This window comes from Rosa chinensis, chromosome 2 (genome assembly GCF_002994745.2).
Source record: "Rosa chinensis cultivar Old Blush chromosome 2, RchiOBHm-V2, whole genome shotgun sequence".
In the NCBI taxonomy this organism is placed as follows: Eukaryota; Viridiplantae; Streptophyta; class Magnoliopsida; order Rosales; family Rosaceae; genus Rosa; species Rosa chinensis.
The window spans coordinates 64,410,106-64,427,867 of NC_037089.1; the positions used below are offsets into that span (position 1 = coordinate 64,410,106).

The 17,762-nt window shown below is 41.8% G+C and overlaps 2 protein-coding genes and 1 long non-coding RNA gene across 3 annotated transcripts; all 3 read left to right on the top strand.

Annotated features, from left to right (window-relative positions):
• Positions 1–4,282: 4,282 nt before the first annotated feature.
• LOC112186728 lies at positions 4,283–6,848 on the top strand. The gene is made up of 3 exons (XR_002930870.2): positions 4,283–4,485; positions 5,119–5,194; positions 6,587–6,848. It is a non-coding gene; the product is annotated as an uncharacterized LOC112186728 (long non-coding RNA).
• Positions 6,849–10,244: 3,396 nt separating this feature from the next.
• Positions 10,245–15,123, top strand: LOC121051317. The gene is made up of 10 exons (XM_040513539.1): positions 10,245–10,523; positions 10,638–11,679; positions 11,785–12,147; positions 12,346–12,469; positions 12,845–13,029; positions 13,144–13,268; positions 13,407–13,691; positions 13,761–13,919; positions 14,148–14,697; positions 15,116–15,123. The coding sequence occupies exons 1-10, from the start codon at positions 10,245–10,247 to the stop codon at positions 15,121–15,123; spliced, it is 3,120 nt and encodes a 1,039-aa protein (XP_040369473.1).
• Positions 15,124–15,555: 432 nt separating this feature from the next.
• LOC112188846 (acyl carrier protein 1, chloroplastic) lies at positions 15,556–17,464 on the top strand. Its single transcript, XM_024328070.2, has 4 exons — positions 15,556–15,802; positions 15,882–15,995; positions 16,114–16,233; positions 17,104–17,464. Exons 1-4 carry the CDS (start codon positions 15,698–15,700, stop codon positions 17,221–17,223), a joined length of 459 nt encoding a protein of 152 aa, XP_024183838.1. The 5' UTR covers positions 15,556–15,697; the 3' UTR covers positions 17,224–17,464.
• Positions 17,465–17,762: the final 298 nt, after the last annotated feature.

Genomic DNA, 17,762 nt, shown 5'->3' on the forward strand with positions numbered 1-17,762 from the left:
GGTTTTTAATTCCTGTTTTAGCCCAATTAAATCCTATAAATGTTGTGGAGCTTGTATGTGAAGTTTGATGGAAATTGAAGGAGTGTTGTATCGATCGTGTAATTCCGAAGTTTGGGATGTCGAACATTGAATTACAGGAATCCGACCATCAGATTTCTCTCGGTTCTGCCCTAGAACCTTTAAACTAATGAGTTGGTATTAGGGGTGAAGTTGGATTAAATTGGAAAAGAAATTGGAAGTTTGATTTAGGGGGATAAGATATTAGAATCGTATTTAATTGCCGAATCGTTATTCACGAATTATATTTATGTATAGGGCGACGTACCGAGCTATTGCTCGACGAATGAACACGTATCGTGATCGCCTAAATAGTACTGTGAGTGGACTTTTGTTTTAAATAATGATGCATGCATTTATTTTGAAATTATTGATTTATTTAATTATCGTTTTATTTATCGAGCATAATATTTTTCTTTGGATTATAATTTTGACATTGTTTTTCCATATGAATTTCGGTTACGAATCTATTATGCTCGGATTTGGATTTATGATTTATTTTTCAATTATGATTCAGAAATGGAATTCTGAGACACCGATAAGTATCTCCGATATATTGCTTTGATTTGAAATCATGATTTAAGTGTTTTTTTTTTTTTTGACGAATTATTTTCCGAGGTGATTTCCGAAAATTTATAATACATTTCTATTCATCGATATTGAGATTTCTGGAATATTTTTTGAAAATGGGATTTTCGATGGAATTATATGTATCGATCATTTCTCGCCTATTGGTTTATGAATTCGAGATTATTTTGGCGTGCGGGGCCACGTCCTTGGAAAATGTCTTTTCTCGTGAGTTATTGGGGAAGCCTTACTGATTTTCGATTTTCGTATGATTTTAACCCACCATACCTGGGTCATCATATTTATTGCTAGATAGCCTATTAGTACTCCTCCCTGCTTACTATGTGTTCGTGGGTGAGTAGAGCAGAGCATGAGATGCTCCAGAGTGTGGGACACTCCGACCCGAGCCTGGGAGGCTCCCTTATTTGTGTGGTGAGAACTTCTTCCCCATATTTGATTGATACCTTCAGCTAGCGGGGTTAGCTCGATTTCTTTTGACCAACGGGGCTGGAATGTTTTCACGAATTTTCGTGTTGCGAGAAACATGTTTTATCCACGTTGCATGCATCAAGGTATTTATAAAAAAAAATTGAACATATGGGAAAGTATTAAAGCTTTACTTTCATTTGAATTATCTTACTTATTTATTTTTGTCCACTCACTCTAACGTGTTTTAAATTACTTTCCCATGGGCCCTTCTGTTTCAAATGCTCAGTTTGCAGGCGAATTAGTAGAGGTCAGGCGTACTTGGCATTTGAGGCATAGTTGTCACTACCTCAGCATTTTAGGATCTCTTGATCCTTTCCTCTTCTTTTTATATATCCTTATGTATTAGTATTGGTCTGATAACCTTTGGGATTAGTATTGTTAAATTGAGTTTTGTGTTTTGTGAAAGTGGAGTTGATGGTAAATTGGGAGCAGGGTGGCTCCAGGAGTATAACGTTGGTTTGCTTGAAGTGGTTTGTGCGTTTTACAAGTTGTGGGTAGTCCACTTTTGGGGGAAGTTCTGCCAAATTCTTGGTAGAATTCATTCTAAGGTGGGCCCCGCAGGGCCTGTTCGGGTTTCAGGGTGAAACTCGGGGCGGGTCCTGTCATCTCCCCTGAGATCATCACACACAAGTTGAGTATCAAACCATCCTTCTATCCTGTCAAGCAGCGGCGGATGGCCTTCGATGAAGAGAGATATTGTGCAATAGGGGAAGAGGTTGCAAAGCTTCAAAACATTGGGTTCATCCGCCAAGTTAATTACCCTCAGTGGATTTCCAACTTGGTCATGGTCAAGAAACCTAGCGAAAAGTGGCGGATGTGTGTCGACTTCAATGGTCTTAACAAGGCATGCCCAAAGGATAGCTTCCCTCTACCCCGCATCGATCAACTGGTCGATGCAACGCTGGACATGAGCTTCTCAGCATGATGGATGCCTTCTCCGGCTATAATCAGATCAAAATGCACCCCGGCGACCAGGAATGCACCACTGACAAGGGCCTATACTACCACAATGTCATGCCGTTCGGTTTGAAGAACGCCTGTGCAACTTATCAGCGGTTGATGAATGCCATGTTCGTGGAGCATCTCGGCAAGATAATAGAGGCATACGTGGACGACATGTTAGTCAAAAGCATCAAGGCCAGAGGACACGTGGCAAACCTCATGATCATATTCGCCATTCTCTTGGCATATGGTATGCGCCTCAACCCAGAAAAATATTCTTTTGGCGTCACCGCTAGCAAATTTCTGGGCTACATCGTCAGTGAAAGGGGCATAGACACCAATCCTGATAAGGTACAAGCCATCCTCATCATGAATGCTCCGGAATGGAAAGTGCATGTTCAAAGCCTCCAAGACAAACTAACCGCTCTCTCGCGGTTCATCTCCAGACTCACTGACAAGTGCCTCCCATTTTTCAAAGTTTTGAAGAGGACCCACAAGAAAGTAATTGACTGGACACCATTTTTCAAAGTTCTAAGTCCCCAACGCCACGTCACCAAGATCCTCCCCTCCTGCCGAGACCCGGGGGGACTGCCTCATCACTTCCTGAGTCTCGGGGGACTGATGCTCGCCAACATGCAATTGGGGACGCTCGCCCGCCTCACCAGTTTAGATGGGCGGCTCCTAGGGATATTGAGTAGTCTCCCGAGCACCCAGAACCTCATTCCCTTCGGCACCGGCTTCTTCATCGGCCCTCTGATTGAGATACTCTAGCATGGCATCGGGAAACCTCAGACACATCTCATTGGACAGCAACATACTCACCCAATGATCAGTCACACTCACCGTATCCGGCAACTCGACCTCAACTCGCCTTGCCGTCTGCGATTCTCGCAACAACCCCTGAATAATGGTATCAAGATCGACATCAGCGTACGGGGCGTCACTCTTGCTAGTCATTCGGCATATCCACTGCAAAATAAGCATATAACATTAGCAATGCCATAACACGACACACGATACACAACCACCAGAACAACAAAAGAGAACCCCTCACCCGGAAACATTCCCAACTCAAACCTCTCGTATATCGGGAGCCTACATAGACGATAGAACCCCCTCGTCCCCTTGGGAAACGCACCCATCACCCTTGCCACACTCTTCCCCTCCAGCGTGGTCAGATCGACCTCCTACCTCACTACGATGCAAAAAGACGCTATTAGTATACACCAAAGGCAAAACACCAAAAATGCAATCACGATACTCACAGATAGGTCGGAAACGGGGTCGGGGCCCTATGCACCATCTCTGGATCCTGCCACCGGCCTCCTACCAAGCAAGGCCTCCCCCGCCAGCGTGCATAAATGTTCGACAGCAAGTCCACGATTACAGCACGGCCGCGCGCCCTAAAATTTACGCATCCACTATCGCCGACTTTCGTCGAGTACTGCATCTTGAATAGGGAATTAAACTCGCCGATACTGGGACATAACAACTTGTTAAGCTTCCATAGCAGCAACACTCCCATTATTTGCCTCAATACATTAGGCGATAGTTGCGCTACCGATATATTCAAACAAGACAACAGATATTGCAACTCCTCCGGTATTGGGAATGTCAGCCCACACCTGAGCTAATATTCATAAAAGAATGCCCACCCCAACTCGGGGTGTGGCTAAAAGTTTCACCATCTGTAAGACCCCGGAAATTCGTTATTTATGTTTTGGAATTTCCTTGATTTAATAAAGTGTTCTTTAGTACGATTTCATAGTTCGAGGGTGGAGTGAAGTTATTTTCGGGCGATTAATTATTCGAATTGCACATTTTAGGGGGGTTACGAAGTCGACTTTTTATATGTACGGAATTTGAGAAAACTTCCTTCACAAAAGTTGTAGAGCTCATCGATACGAGTTCGGGCATATAACGAACGCAAGAATCAGAGTTCGTATGAAGAAGTTATCGTGTTTCGAAAAGTTTCCATTTCGGGTATAAATACCTAACTATTTTTGCAAATTTTCCGAAAGTGTCAGTTTCCATTTTTGGCAGCCAGCCCTAATCTCTCTCTCCTCTCCCCTGAAACCGAAAACAAAGCATAACTTCTCCGGCCATTTTCTCACAGCTCCGGCCATCGTTTGAGGTGAAACCAAGCCCAGATCGACTCGCCTCCTTCCTGTGAGTCGACTGGTGGTCACGGTTTACCCTCTCGTGGCGGCTACGTGACGGTGGAGCTCGAAACTGATCCGAGCCCGAAAACGAACCAGCTGCGATTTCTCCAAGATCCGGCCACCAAAACTCGAGGTTCTTCACTTGTTGAACTCGCCTCAACTTTCTGAACAAGCACCAAGAAGGACCGGACCTGAAGTGAGCAATTTCACATTGAACGGAGCTTCATCGGAAAACTGGAGAAATTCCGGCCAAACCGGACTGTTTTAGGTAATTTCGACCACTTCCACTCATTTTCTGACTTCGAACTAGTTATGAAAGTTTCTCAAAATGATTATACGAAGAGGAAAATCTCGGCCCTGACACCATAGGCGGTGGTCGGCGGCGGATCTGTGCCTAACTCCGGCGACCTTTTCCGGCCACCTCCGGGGGTCCCCAAGGGCAGTTTCTGCCCATTTTTATGTTCTACATGTTTATACGATCCTTACGATATATAGCATGTGAATTTTGGAGATCGTATGATTAAGTTATGAATTTTTACATTTCGATCGTTCGATTTGTGATCTGTGAAGATCAGACCGTCTGATAGACTTGTAGTTTTTCTATGATGATCGTATGACTGTCCCGATGACTTTGTGTGGTCACGGGCGAAGATCTGACCGTTGGATCTTCGTATAATTGTGAAATAGTATTTTGGAAGGCGAGTCATGAGAATCCGACCGTCAGATTTTCATATAAATTTGTGGAGATGTTAGTAAAGGCGATTCAGGAATATCCGACCGTTGGATCTTCGTGATAATTTAGGAGGATGATCCTAAGGGCGATCTGTGAGGATCCGACCGTTGGATCATCGTTTAATTTTTGTTATGAGTTGTTGGCTAAATTCAAGTCACATTTGATTAGGTGTTTGACGGTTTGATTTGGCGGACGATTTGTGATTCATATTTCGAGCTGTTAAGAAGACGCAGCGGGATTAGAGGTGAGCAAATCTCACAGTGTTTCGGTTGATAAATTAGTTATGTTTAATTTAGTAGATTTAATTGTTAGCATGCAAAATCATATTTATCAAAATAAATTATTTATTTTTAAATATATGAACTTGATCGACAACGGTTCATGGGTAAGTTAAAACAATGTTGTGATATAAAATGATTTTCGAGAGTAATAACTTATAAAAATATCGTTGGTATTAGTAGTCATTCCTGCGTGAATGACTGCGTATATATATATTTACGTGGAATCTATATATTGGATGGCGTGACATTGTGATATGAGTGAATTGTGATTTATTCAGAATATCGTTTTGAACTGTTGCTTATTGTGTTGAATGAATAGTTGAGTTGTTGAGATGAGTAAAAAGTTGGAGTTGAGTGTGTTTGTCGTGTCGAGCATTGAGGCAAGTATTATCGTAAAGGTGAACCTTGGCCAAGGTGACACATTACGATTCAGTTAGAGCTCTAGTCTGTCTGTCAATGTACTTCTTGGGGAATAACTTTGAGTTATTGTGTGCCCTTGAGTACAATGTACTTCTTGGGGAATAACTTTGAGTTATTGTGTGCCCTTGAGTACAATATACTTCTTGGGGAATAACCTTAAGTTATTGTGTGCCCTTGGGTATATTTGTTTAAAAGAGAGTGTGGGTGTCCTTTCTTTTTTCGTCCATGTGGGACTTGGTTTCGAATGAATTGTGGAGGTGATATTATTTGTGAGATTGTGTATTCAGAATTGAATGGTGAATTCTTGGTTTTAGCGTGAATGTTTGATTTATTTATATATGCATATATTTTCTTTTGCATTTCTATCGTGTGATTTCTTTATCTACTTTCTTCTTCATTTCAATTGTTTGATTTTAATGTAATCTCTTGAACTAAGTTTCTATGCAGGGATTACTATGATTTCTTTTGTTTGATTTATTATTGCAAGCATTTACTCTTTTCGGGAATACAATTCTTCATGTGAGTGATTGATGTAATTGTATGAGTGAGCGGTTTACAATTCATCATGTGAGCGATTGATGGAATTGTATTAAAATAGTATTTGGAGTTAATTGTGTAATTGGAGTTGTGGGAAAAGAGATAAAATGAATTGAGAGATAGAGCGTGAGGGTGTTAGTTGGGTTGAAATGATTGAGCATGATATTGATTATTATGAACTTGACGTTTGTGTTATGATGATTGCTTATTGATTTTGTTAGACAGAGAGAGTGAAAGCATGTTTTGTGGAATTAAATGTTAATGCTTTAATTGTCTCACGAATTGAGGAATTATAAGCATGAGTGACGTGAGTCACTTTAATTGAGTTTACTCATACGGGCTGAAAAGCTTACCGGGTTTGTTTTGTTCATTCCCGGTGCACTATTTCTATGGTGTAGGGGTTTTTGTGCAGGTTAGAATTTAGAGTGATCGTTATCGAAGCTGAGGTGGACTTTCCGTCACGTGGGTGTAGAAGGGCGCTTATACTTGTAGTCTTCCGCTGTATAGTGAATTGGTGAGTGTGTTTACATGTTGATTTTACATTCAGTTTAATTTGTAAGCTTAGTTTTTAGTTGCTTATTTTAAATGAAAATTTTCTATGTATTTCCTTGTGTGTTTTCGCGTTTCGGATTTGAATTACTGTATTCAAAATTCGGAGCGTGACACCATCCCTCAAAGAGCGTAGCAAGATGTTTTCTGGAATCACCCAAGTGGTCCCCATCTCGGCGATCTGCTCCTCCGTTATACTTGGACCAGGTTTGTCAATAGGCGTATCGCCAAGGAGTAATCGCCCCCGTGGAGAACAAGGGATCTCCAATACTTCGACATCCTCCACGTCAGGTACATCAGACACCACGGGTTGCCCAACCCTACTCGGAACTCCACGAGACAAACCCTCGCCACTTCCCCGGGAAATACCCTCTCCACCTCCTCGGGAACTCCGTACGATACTTGCACGAGGAACTACCCCACCACTTCCTCGGGAAGCTCCCTCACCACCTCCTCGGGAACCACATGCGGTGCCCCGCAAGGAACACCTTCAATGCGACTGCGAGAGGTGTCCTCTCCTCCACCACGAGAAGAACTGACATCACCATGAGAGGCTCGTTCCCCTCCACAAGAGGAACCCTCTCGCCTACTGCGACTGCGATTCTCCCGCGCCATACTACGAGCTATACAAATAACGAGTCAGTCGTTTCTCATCTATTGCCGTCCTCGACCTTCCCCCCCCCCCCCCCCCCCCCCAAAATTTCAAATCTCAAAAGCCTACCCGGCACAATAACAGCAAACCCAACTCAACCCGAAGTTCACCTCTCCGAAATCTCGCCAGACCTAACCCAACCCATAACCTATCGGTAAATCTCACCCCCGGAATTAGACCCCTCACAAGTCCCATGCACACCAATGCCCTCAGATAAACCCAGAAAAGTCAAGAGACGGCATACCTGTTCACTCCTCCGATCGAAACATAGAGACAACGACAACCACTTCACGACAAGTTCCGCACACCAATGGCCCCAACCTCACCTAGTTCTTATCTCAATGTCCAACACGAACAACCATCTCCTCATCTCTCCTATGTCCATATATAAGGACCTCGAGAACACCGTGACTGTTGGACGGGCAAGGACGACGACCCCAGATCTCACCAAGTGTCCGACATCCCTAAGCGTTACAGAGGTCATGCGCGGTCGCCCCGGCTCCTCACCACTACACCATTATTACACATTACGGACTCCAGTACACCGGTCTTCCCGCATACAAAAACAAATAAAATCACCACACGTGTCACTGGGGCATAGCTTATGCGCCAAAAGATGCATGCAACCCCACCACCGATTCGCGATAGCGACACAACGTCGAATGCCAACACGTCCTACTCACCCCTGCCAAGACTCCTCTTAAGTGGGGACTTGGGGGACTGGGGTAATGGCTGTACGGAAGCCACATGGCATAAACTGGCCTTAAACTTCCGATACTTTTATCAAATAACAAACTCCCCACCCAAGAGAACTCTTGACCGGGGACTTGGGGGACTTGTTGGTATGCACATACCTCCTAAGCACAAGTATCGAAAGCACAAGACTCGTATCGCCAATACACAAGCGAGGTAAGCTCCTAGCATAGGGTCCCGATACCCCTCAGGGTGATATCGGAATCCGAGCATCCCACACAGAAAGAAACTGAACCAAACTCCCACAAACCTGCTACATTAAGGTCATCTCCAACAACCTAAAGAGGTAACTGTTTATTGTCACTTTCCATTATCATTATCTTTCTCGATACTGACTTAGACATCGGAGCGTTAAAGGCCGGCACACCCGGTCTTCCCTCTGACCTTCGTCTGTTTTGCAGATAAGCGAGACCGTTAGTGGTAGTAGCAGACCGATACATCCCGTGTTCAGTTGGATCGAACTCCTCTCGAGACAACTGAAACGTGGTTCATCCATTAATTTGATGTAGTTCGGTACCTGAACGGCTAGCAATACTTTCTATATTGGAGATGAATTAGGTGAGTACTTAGAAAGCCAGCTTCAGCACACAACTCTGGCTGCAAAACCTTATATTCGTCACTTTTTTCTCTCTTAGTTTTATTTTCCTTAGTTAGCCTAAACCCACAGGAGGTTTCTTAACATGGTTACTTATTTGTTACATTTATTCATTACTTTGTTGTTCGATCAATAAATATTTTTTGTGAGGAAGTATTACTCTGATTAACATTTTGGTTTTCAGTTTTCCAATACAACGAAGGGCTTCACAATGTGGTTGTAGCAGATTCTCCTAAATCGTTTGATCAATGTCGGATGTCTCCAAACCTTGGCGACTATGGTGGTGGGTCAGACTTAATAGTCATGAATGATCCTGGAACCTACTATTTCATGTGTTCATTTAACTGCTTGAAAGACATGATGAAATTCAAGGTCACTCTCATCTTGTAGATTGCAAACACTGTGGCACCTTGTGGAGAGAATCATACTCAATATTTTCCTTTTACAAAATTGCTTATCTTCGATGTTCAATGTAATACCAATTGAAGATTTTTGTACAATATAACTTATACTTTATTGATGAAACTCGGAAATCAATGATATCGAGATTTTATGTCTAACTTACTATTTAAGAATACTAAAATCGAGAACTAAATTTTAAAGAAGGGATTTTATCCCAAAGAGAATATAAACTTATCTTAATATGACAAATTGATAACAAACTTTTAAAACCAGCCAAAGTTGTGCCCTTAGAATGTGTAGCTGCATATTGCGTTGGTACCCCTATGGCCATTCTATCGATTGAAGCATTTTATTCTATTGGCATAACTAATGATCGACTCATTTTCTTGTTGGCTAACTTTGAAAATGTGAGAGAATTTAACTGAAAATAAAAAATAAATTGCAACTAGATGGCATGAGAGGACACAAGGTACTTTCATTCCTCATGAAAAAGTACTTGGAGATGGGTTAGGACCCATTTATGTGAACTAGAGAAATGGAGCCCTAACCCACCTCTAAACCTGAACTTTATCGACCTTGATGCAGAACAGATGGCAGTCTAATTTGAAGAACAATTGGATCGTGCTAAAGGTGGAAAACGAAAAGTGACTAGTAGACGTGAAATGGGCTTCCGGAGTCCGATTGGGACGCACCTTACCTTTCCGGAAAGGGAATCGCGCCAGAAATCAAACTTGTCGCTACGCCACGACCTATGACCTTTTTCGGGCTTTCGGGGTCGTTTAGGGCCTCAAAATTGCATTTTTCTATTTTATGATGTTTTGGTTTTTCTAGTTGTTTTCGGATTGTTTTCGTTTTTACCCATGGGCTTTAGGGTTTCAATGTTAGTCGCCCTAGGGTTTATTTTCTTATAAATAAGCCGCCTAAAGGCTGAAGGAAGTATCTTTTATCATATTATCAATCAAATTTGAGAGTTTTCTCTTTTATCTCTGGTGGACTCCAGAATCCTTTGCTTAGGTTTATTGCTGGTAAACCTAGTTATCAATCCGTCTGCGTCAGGTGGTATCAGAGCAGGTCTTCCCTGTCTCTCCTATTTACCTTGGTAGCAATGGGTGAAGTTACAAAATCGGATATCGAAGCTCTCACGGCAGCGTTTACCGCTGCCACCAATACCATGAACAATCGGATGGAGCAGCAGATTGGAGAAATTCGTGGGTTGTTGGGAGAGAGAAACAACCACAACAACAACGATCAGAATAGAGGCAGGGAAGGAGGCCAGGGAGTTAGGGCTCCACCTAGAGAGGTTGTTGTTCATACTTCAGAATCTGAGTCTGAAGAAGAGATCGTGCAAGATGAACCTCAAGGACAAGCTGACCAAGATTACAAAGTCAAGGCCGAAATTCCTTTCTTTTCGGGCAACTTGGGTGTAGAAGATTATCTAGACTGGCAACTTCAGGTGGACAGGTTCTTTGAGATTATGGAAGTTCCTGAACACAAGCAGGTTAAGCATGTTGCATGGAGATTGAAGAGTACTGCTGCAGTTTGGTGGGATAAATTGCAGAACACTCGAAAGAAGCAGAGGAAGCAGGGTGTTAAAACATGGCGAAGAATGAAGCAGTTGATGATGGAGAGGTTCTTGCCGGACGATTATGAGCAGATTTTGTATAGGTTGTATATTGAATGTGTCCAGGGAACCAGGACAGTGGCTGATTACACCGCTGAGTTCTTACGCTACTCAGAGCGTAATGAATTAGGCGAAACTGAGGGGCAGAAGGTGGCTCGATATGTCAGTGGGCTGAAGCCTTCCATTCAGGAGAAAATCTGGTTGCAAACTGTTCATACTATGGCAGAAGCTTCAAACCTAGCATTGAAGGCAAAATTGTTAGAGAAGCCTTCACGAGCTTCTTCTTTCCAGAGATATAACTACCAAAGGAGCACAGATTTAGTAAACGCCGCAACTGACAAGGGTAAACCCACACTGCAGAAAACAGAACTGCAGAAGACAGAAGGTGCTTTTAGGGCTTCCAATCCTCCTTTTAAAGGAGCTGGCAGTTCCAGTGGTGCTCAAAACAGGGCCCCGAACCAGAGGTTTAATAACCCCTATGCTAGGCCTACAATAGAAGTTTGTTATCGCTGCAACAAGCCTGGTCATAGATCTAATGTATGCCCTGAGAGGAGAACTGCCCTTATAGACGATTATGATGAGGAAGAAGAAGAAGTTGGAAGAGATAGCGATTATGATGGGGCTGAGTTTGCGGAGGAGGAATCTCCTGAGAAGGTTAATATTGTGTTGCAGCGGGTTCTACTATGTCCTAAAGAAGAGGGGCAGCGGCGCAATATTTTCAGGTCACTTTGTTCCATTAATAACAAAGTGTGCAATTTAATTGTGGATAATGGAAGCTGCGAAAATTTTGTAGCCAAGAAACTGGTGGAGTATTTGCAGTTACCTACGCAGCCTCATGAGACACCTTATTCCCTCGGGTGGGTCAAGAAAGGTCCACAAGTTCGAGTTGTGGAGTCCTGCAAAGTACCGGTATCCATTGGTAAGCATTATAAAGATGAGGTTTTGTGTGACATTATTGATATGGATGCTTGTCATATTTTGTTTGGACGACCTTGGAAATATGATGTGGATGTGACTTATAAAGGCAGGGACAATGTGATGTTGTTTATGTGGAATAACCATAAAATTGCTATGGCTCCTGTTTGTCAATTTGAGAAATCTGGTGTGAAGAAAGGGGAGAGTTTCCTGACCTTGTCTGGCAGTGAACTTGAGATGGAGAGGGCCTTTAAAGAATCTGAGGTTTTCTGTCCAGTGGTGATAAAGGGGTTGTTATCTGCAGAAAAGGAAGAAGTGGTGATCCCCAAGGAAGTGCAGGACATGTTGGGGGAATTTGAAGAGCTGATCTCGGACGAGTTGCCCGACGAACTGCCACCTATGAGAGACATTCAACATCAGATTGATTTAGTGCCTGGAGCTAGCTTGCCCAATCTACCACATTACCGCATGAGTCCCAAGGAGAATGAGATTTTGAGAGAGCAGATTGAAGACTTGTTGAAAAAAGGGTTCATTCGAGAGAGTATGAGTCCTTGTGCAGTTCCAGTCCTCCTTGTTCCTAAGAAGGGCAATCAATGGCGGAGGTGTGTTGATAGCAGGGCCATTAATAAGATAACTGTGAAGTACAGGTTCCCTATTCCTTGTTTGGAAGACATGCTTGATGAGCTAGAGGATTCCAAAGTGTTTACCAAGATAGACCTTCGAAGTGGATATCACCATATTCGAATCAAGCCAGGAGATGAATGGAAGACAGCTTTTAAGAGCAAGGATGGCTTGTACGAGTGGATGGTTATGCCATTCGGATTGTCTAATGCACCCAGCACTTTTATGAGGCTTATGAACCAGGTTCTTCGCCCTTTTATAGGTTCCTTTGTAGTAGTGTACTTTGATGATATACTGATATATAGCAGGACCAAAGAAGAACATCTGGTGCACTTGAAGCAGGTTTTGGGAGCTTTACAGGAGAATAAACTGTACATCAACCTAAAAAAATGTACATTCTGCACCAGCAAGCTATTATTTCTGGGATTTGTGGTTGGAGAAGAAGGCATTCAGGTTGATGAAGAGAAGGTACGAGCTATAAGAGAATGGCCAGCTCCAAAAACAGCTTCTGAGGTGCGGAGCTTTCATGGTTTAGCTACCTTCTACAGGAGGTTTGTGAAAAACTTCAGTACCATTACTGCTCCTATTACTGAATGCTTGAAGAAAGGCAAATTCCAGTGGGGAGAGGAACAAGAGAAGAGCTTTGCCTTGATCAAAGAGAAGCTTTGTACTGCACCAGTTCTCGCTCTTCCTAATTTTGATAAGGTTTTTGAGGTTGAATGTGATGCTAGTGGTGTGGGAGTAGGTGCTGTATTGTCACAAGAGAAGAAACTAGTAGCATTCTTTAGTGAAAAGCTGAGTGAAGCTCGTCAGAAGTGGAGTACTTATGATCAAGAATTTTATGCAGTGTTCCGAGCATTGAGGCAATGGGAGCACTACCTGATTCAGAGAGAATTTGTACTGTTCACGGATCATCAAGCTTTGAAGTACCTTAATAGTCAGAAAACTGTGAATAAGATGCATGCAAGGTGGGTGAGTTTTCTGCAGAAATTTCCTTTTGTGATTCAACATAAATCTGGTACTCTTAATAGGGTGGCAGATGCTTTGGGTAGGAGGGCTTCCTTGCTGGTCACCTTAGCTCAGGAGATTGTGGGGTTTGAACTCTTGAAGGAGTTGTATGAGGAAGATACTGATTTTAAGGAGATCTGGACCAAGTGCATTAGCAATAATGCAGTTGCAGATTTTTATGTGAATGAAGGATATTTATTCAAAGGCAATCGTCTATGTATCCCTAGTTCTTCATTGCGAGAAAAATTGATTAGAGATCTGCATGGAGGGGGATTGAGTGGACACTTGGGCCGAGACAAAACTATTGCTAGCCTTGAGGAGAGGTATTTTTGGCCACAGTTGAAAAAGGATGCAGGAACTATCATGAGGAAGTGCTATACCTGCCAGGTTTCTAAGGGTCAGTCCCAAAACACAGGACTTTATCTTCCTTTACCTGTTCCTGATGATATTTGGTAGGATCTTGCTATGGATTTTGTGCTGAGATTACCCCGTACCCAAAGAGGTGTGGATTCTGTGTTTGTGGTAGTTGACAGGTTCTCTAAGATGGCGCACTTTATAGCTTGTAAGAAAACTGCTGATGCGTCCAATATAGCCAAACTATTTTTCAGGGAGGTGGTTCGTTTGCATGGAGTGCCTAAGTCCATCACCTCTGATAGAGACACGAAATTCCTTAGTAACTTTTGGCTTACATTGTGGAGAATGTTTGGAACAACCTTGAACCGTAGCAGCACAGCTCATCCTCAAACTGATGGACAGACAGAGGTTACTAACAGAACTTTGGGTAACATGGTTCGGAGTGTTTGTGGAGATAGGCCCAAACAATGGGATTATGCTTTGCCACAGGTGGAGTTTGCTTATAACAGTGCGGTGCATAGTGCAACAGGGAAGTCCCCATTCTCCTTAGTTTATACTGCTATTCCTCGACATGTGGTGGATTTGGTAAAGCTTCCTAAAGTTCCTGGTGCTAGTGTTGCTGCTGAAAGTATGGCCAAGGATGTGCAGTTTGTTCGCGAATCAATTAAGGCCAAGTTGGAACAAACTAATGCAAAGTATAAAGCTGCAGCTGACAAGCATCGACGAGTTAAAGTATTCCGGGAAGGTGATGACGTGATGGTGTTTCTGAGGAAGGAGCGATTTCCTGTTGGTACCTATAACAAGTTGAAGCCCAGAAAATATGGCCCTTTTAAGGTGGTGAAGAAGATCAATGATAATGCTTATGCTGTTGCACTTCCAGATTCAATGGGCATTTCTAACACTTTCAATGTTGCTGATCTGCATGAGTTCCGTGAAGATGAGGCTCTTTATCCTGAAGAGAACTCGGGGTCGAGTTCTTCGGAGGTGGAGGAGACTGATGCAGAACAGATGACAGTCCAATTTGAAGAACAATTGGATCGTGCTAAAGGTGGAAAACGAAAAGTGACTAGTAGACGTGAAATGGGCTTTCGGAGTCCGATTGGGACGCACCTTACCTTTCCGGAAATCAAACTTGTCGCTATGCCATGATTTGTGACATTTTTCTGGCTTTCGGGGTCGTTTAGGGCCTCAAAATTGCATTTTTCTATTTTATGACGTTTTGGTTTTTCTAGTTGTTTTCGGATTGTTTTCGTTTTTACCCATGGGCTTTAGGGTTTCAATGTTAGTCGCCCTAGGGTTTATTTTCTTATAAATAAGCCGCCTAAAGGCTGCAGGAAGTATCTTTTATCATATTATCAATCAAATTTGAGAGTTTTCTCTTTTATCTCTGGTGGACTCCAGAATCCTTTGCTTAGGTTTATTGCTGGTAAACCTAGTTATCAATCCGTCTGCGTCAGACCCATGAGCAGATATTGCGCCTTACGTGATAGGGTCCATCCAACCTATCTCGTCTTACACTCTAAACCGACAAAGCTTATGGCGAACTGTCGTATCTTACGGCCGGAGACAGTTCAAATGACCAATTTTACAGGTCTACTTGCAAACAATCTAATTGTCCCTTATATGAGATTTTTCTATTTTAGCTTCTCTTCACGTACATGCAAAAAAATGCTCATCACACTCAATGGGCCTAAACTAATGTTGCATAACTGCGGACTAACAACTATGCTCAAAAGCTCAATACGCCTGAAATGTTCACAGCTCGTCTCTTACTTTGGCACCATGTTCGAGTCTTTAACGAAGCATCCATTTAACACCAGCTTTACAAACACAAGGGGCACACTGCATGGTATTATCCGCCTAATTCACTCGTCAGTACCATAACTTATTGTTATCATCGATCCCAACTCGGCCATTTTTATGCCTCTGCTGCTTATAAATGAAACAGAGCCTTCTTATCACGGCATAATTACAATTTATACACCAAGTTTTCTGTTCTCGCTGTTGTTCACATTATCAATCTTCCATTAATCGATCTCATGGCTTCTTTTGTTTCAACTTCCCCAATCCCTGTGGCCACTCTGCCTTACACTGCTAAGGCCAGCAGCAGCACAGTTTGCCAAATTAACGGCTTCTCTAGCATTGTGAGTTCCACATTTCTGGCACAAATATGCCGGCATTATATTATTGTAGGGGTTATTTATTTACTTTTTTCATATGCAGGGAGGTCCAGTGGCTAGAGGGCTAAGAATTATGCCAAAGATCAAGATCACCAAGGCAGCAGAAAGATCATTTCCAGTCCCTAGTTGCTTGAAGACCACAATCTCATGTTCCATTGTACGTATATACGTTTCGTTTTTATTGAAAACATGAACGAGCACTCTAAAAATATTTGTGTGTGATTCTTGATTAAGTAGAAGATTTAATTATTTGGATTCGATAATGCCATCTGCAGGCTCAACCGGAAACTCTCCAAACTGTTCAAAGCACTATTGCCAAGCAACTATCCGTTGATGAAAGCACCGTCACTCCTCAGACCAAGTTCGCCGACTTGGGGGCAGATTCTCTAGACACTGTATGCTCATTTTCATCTTCTTCTCTTTTTCTTAGACTTCATTCAACATTAATTATGAAGAAAAATATTAGTAAACTAATAGTCGTTCTCTCTTGTAGCTACTAGTTTGATTAAGAGTTGTGTATAGGTTGGGGTTTTGCACAATAAATTATAACACATATTGTTCACCTAATCAGTAATTGATCAAGAAAATTATGTTCAATTACAATCCAAGAGTGAAAAATAAAACAAAACACCTTAACATAATATATTTCAGCGGTGGATACATCCAAGTGTTGCTGAGCAAATTTCTTGGTCAATTATTATCAGGAGAACAATAATTTTGCACCATAACATGCCAGAGTTCATTAGCTGTGACTTTTGCCATATACTCGTATTAATTCTAATTATGTTGCTCTTATCTGAAACCTCTACATAAAGTAAATAAAAAGTAAATCATGCTATTTACTATCTTCACCTTTACTAATTTTAAACTTTATCTGAACTTTATCATAAAACAAGATATTTGATATTTTAACTCATGACAAAGTCATATCACAAGCCAGAATTATTAGATTTTTTTTATGAATCCCTTTATTTAATTTACTAGGATGGGTGACCACTTGTCTTTGATTATATAGTCTTGCTTCTGTTGATTGATACCCCATATTGGTGACTAAGAAATGAATGGAAAATCAAATTGAGATAAGGTCTAGATTTCCACTAGGATAGTATTAATAACAATATACAATGTATTCAATCATTCATGTGCTTTGACAAATGTAATCTGTGTTCAACACTTAATGCTTTACTTGTTTAATTGGTAAAGTAATTAATTAGTGCACTCTATATGCATAATTATCTGATCCATCAATGAATGAAATGAAACAGGTTGAAATTATGATGGCTTTGGAGGAGAAGTTTGGTGTGTCCATCGGAGAAGGGGGAGCTGAGAATATCGCTACCGTTCAAGATGCTGCTGATCTGATTGAGAAAGTGAAATCAGCATGAACTTAATTGAATGGCCTCTAAATAAGAACCTCTAGAGTCGATATGAAGGAAATTGATTCCTCTGCTTCAAGTTTTGTATTCTCATTTTCCCTTTCCATTATGTCCGAACTCCAACTCGTAAGATCTTGATCAATCTATAATTTTCATTTTGGAATGACATGGATTTTGAAAAAATAAGTATTTCATTGTTTGCCCTTCTCTAATTTTCGAAATGAAATGAAAAGATCGATTATGTAGTGCATAACCACTTTTCAAGGCCTTCACAAAATAATATTTTGCCATTAATTTATCCCAATTACTTCATTTACTCATATCCTCTACTCATTGATATGAAGGTGGGATATGTTTGCTCGATGAAATGCACAAACATGCTGAACTCGATAGATTGTTTGTTTCTGATCTCATGGTTGAGAAAAAGTTCATGGCTGGATCCACTCGCATAGCAATAGATCAACATTCACATTCAGAATAAAGAAAAACTTGAATTTTTCTCTAATGTCCTTCATGCATCTATATATTGCTTTTTTTTTTTTTTTATC

Excerpts from the sequence above, each read along its gene's own strand:
- LOC121051317 (XM_040513539.1), top strand. The coding sequence starts at position 10,245 with ATGGGTGAAGTTACAAAATCGGATATCGAAGCTCTCACGGCAGCGTTT. Across the intron at positions 12,148-12,345 it reads TCTACCACATTACCGCATGA|ACATGCTTGATGAGCTAGAG; the intron begins GTCCCAAGGAGA and ends CTTGTTTGGAAG. Across the intron at positions 13,692-13,760 it reads GGAAGTGCTATACCTGCCAG|GATCTTGCTATGGATTTTGT; the intron begins GTTTCTAAGGGT and ends GATATTTGGTAG.
- LOC112188846 (XM_024328070.2), top strand. The coding sequence starts at position 15,698 with ATGGCTTCTTTTGTTTCAACTTCCCCAATCCCTGTGGCCACTCTGCCT. Across the intron at positions 15,803-15,881 it reads TTAACGGCTTCTCTAGCATT|GGAGGTCCAGTGGCTAGAGG; the intron begins GTGAGTTCCACA and ends TTTCATATGCAG. Across the intron at positions 16,234-17,103 it reads GGGCAGATTCTCTAGACACT|GTTGAAATTATGATGGCTTT; the intron begins GTATGCTCATTT and ends GAAATGAAACAG.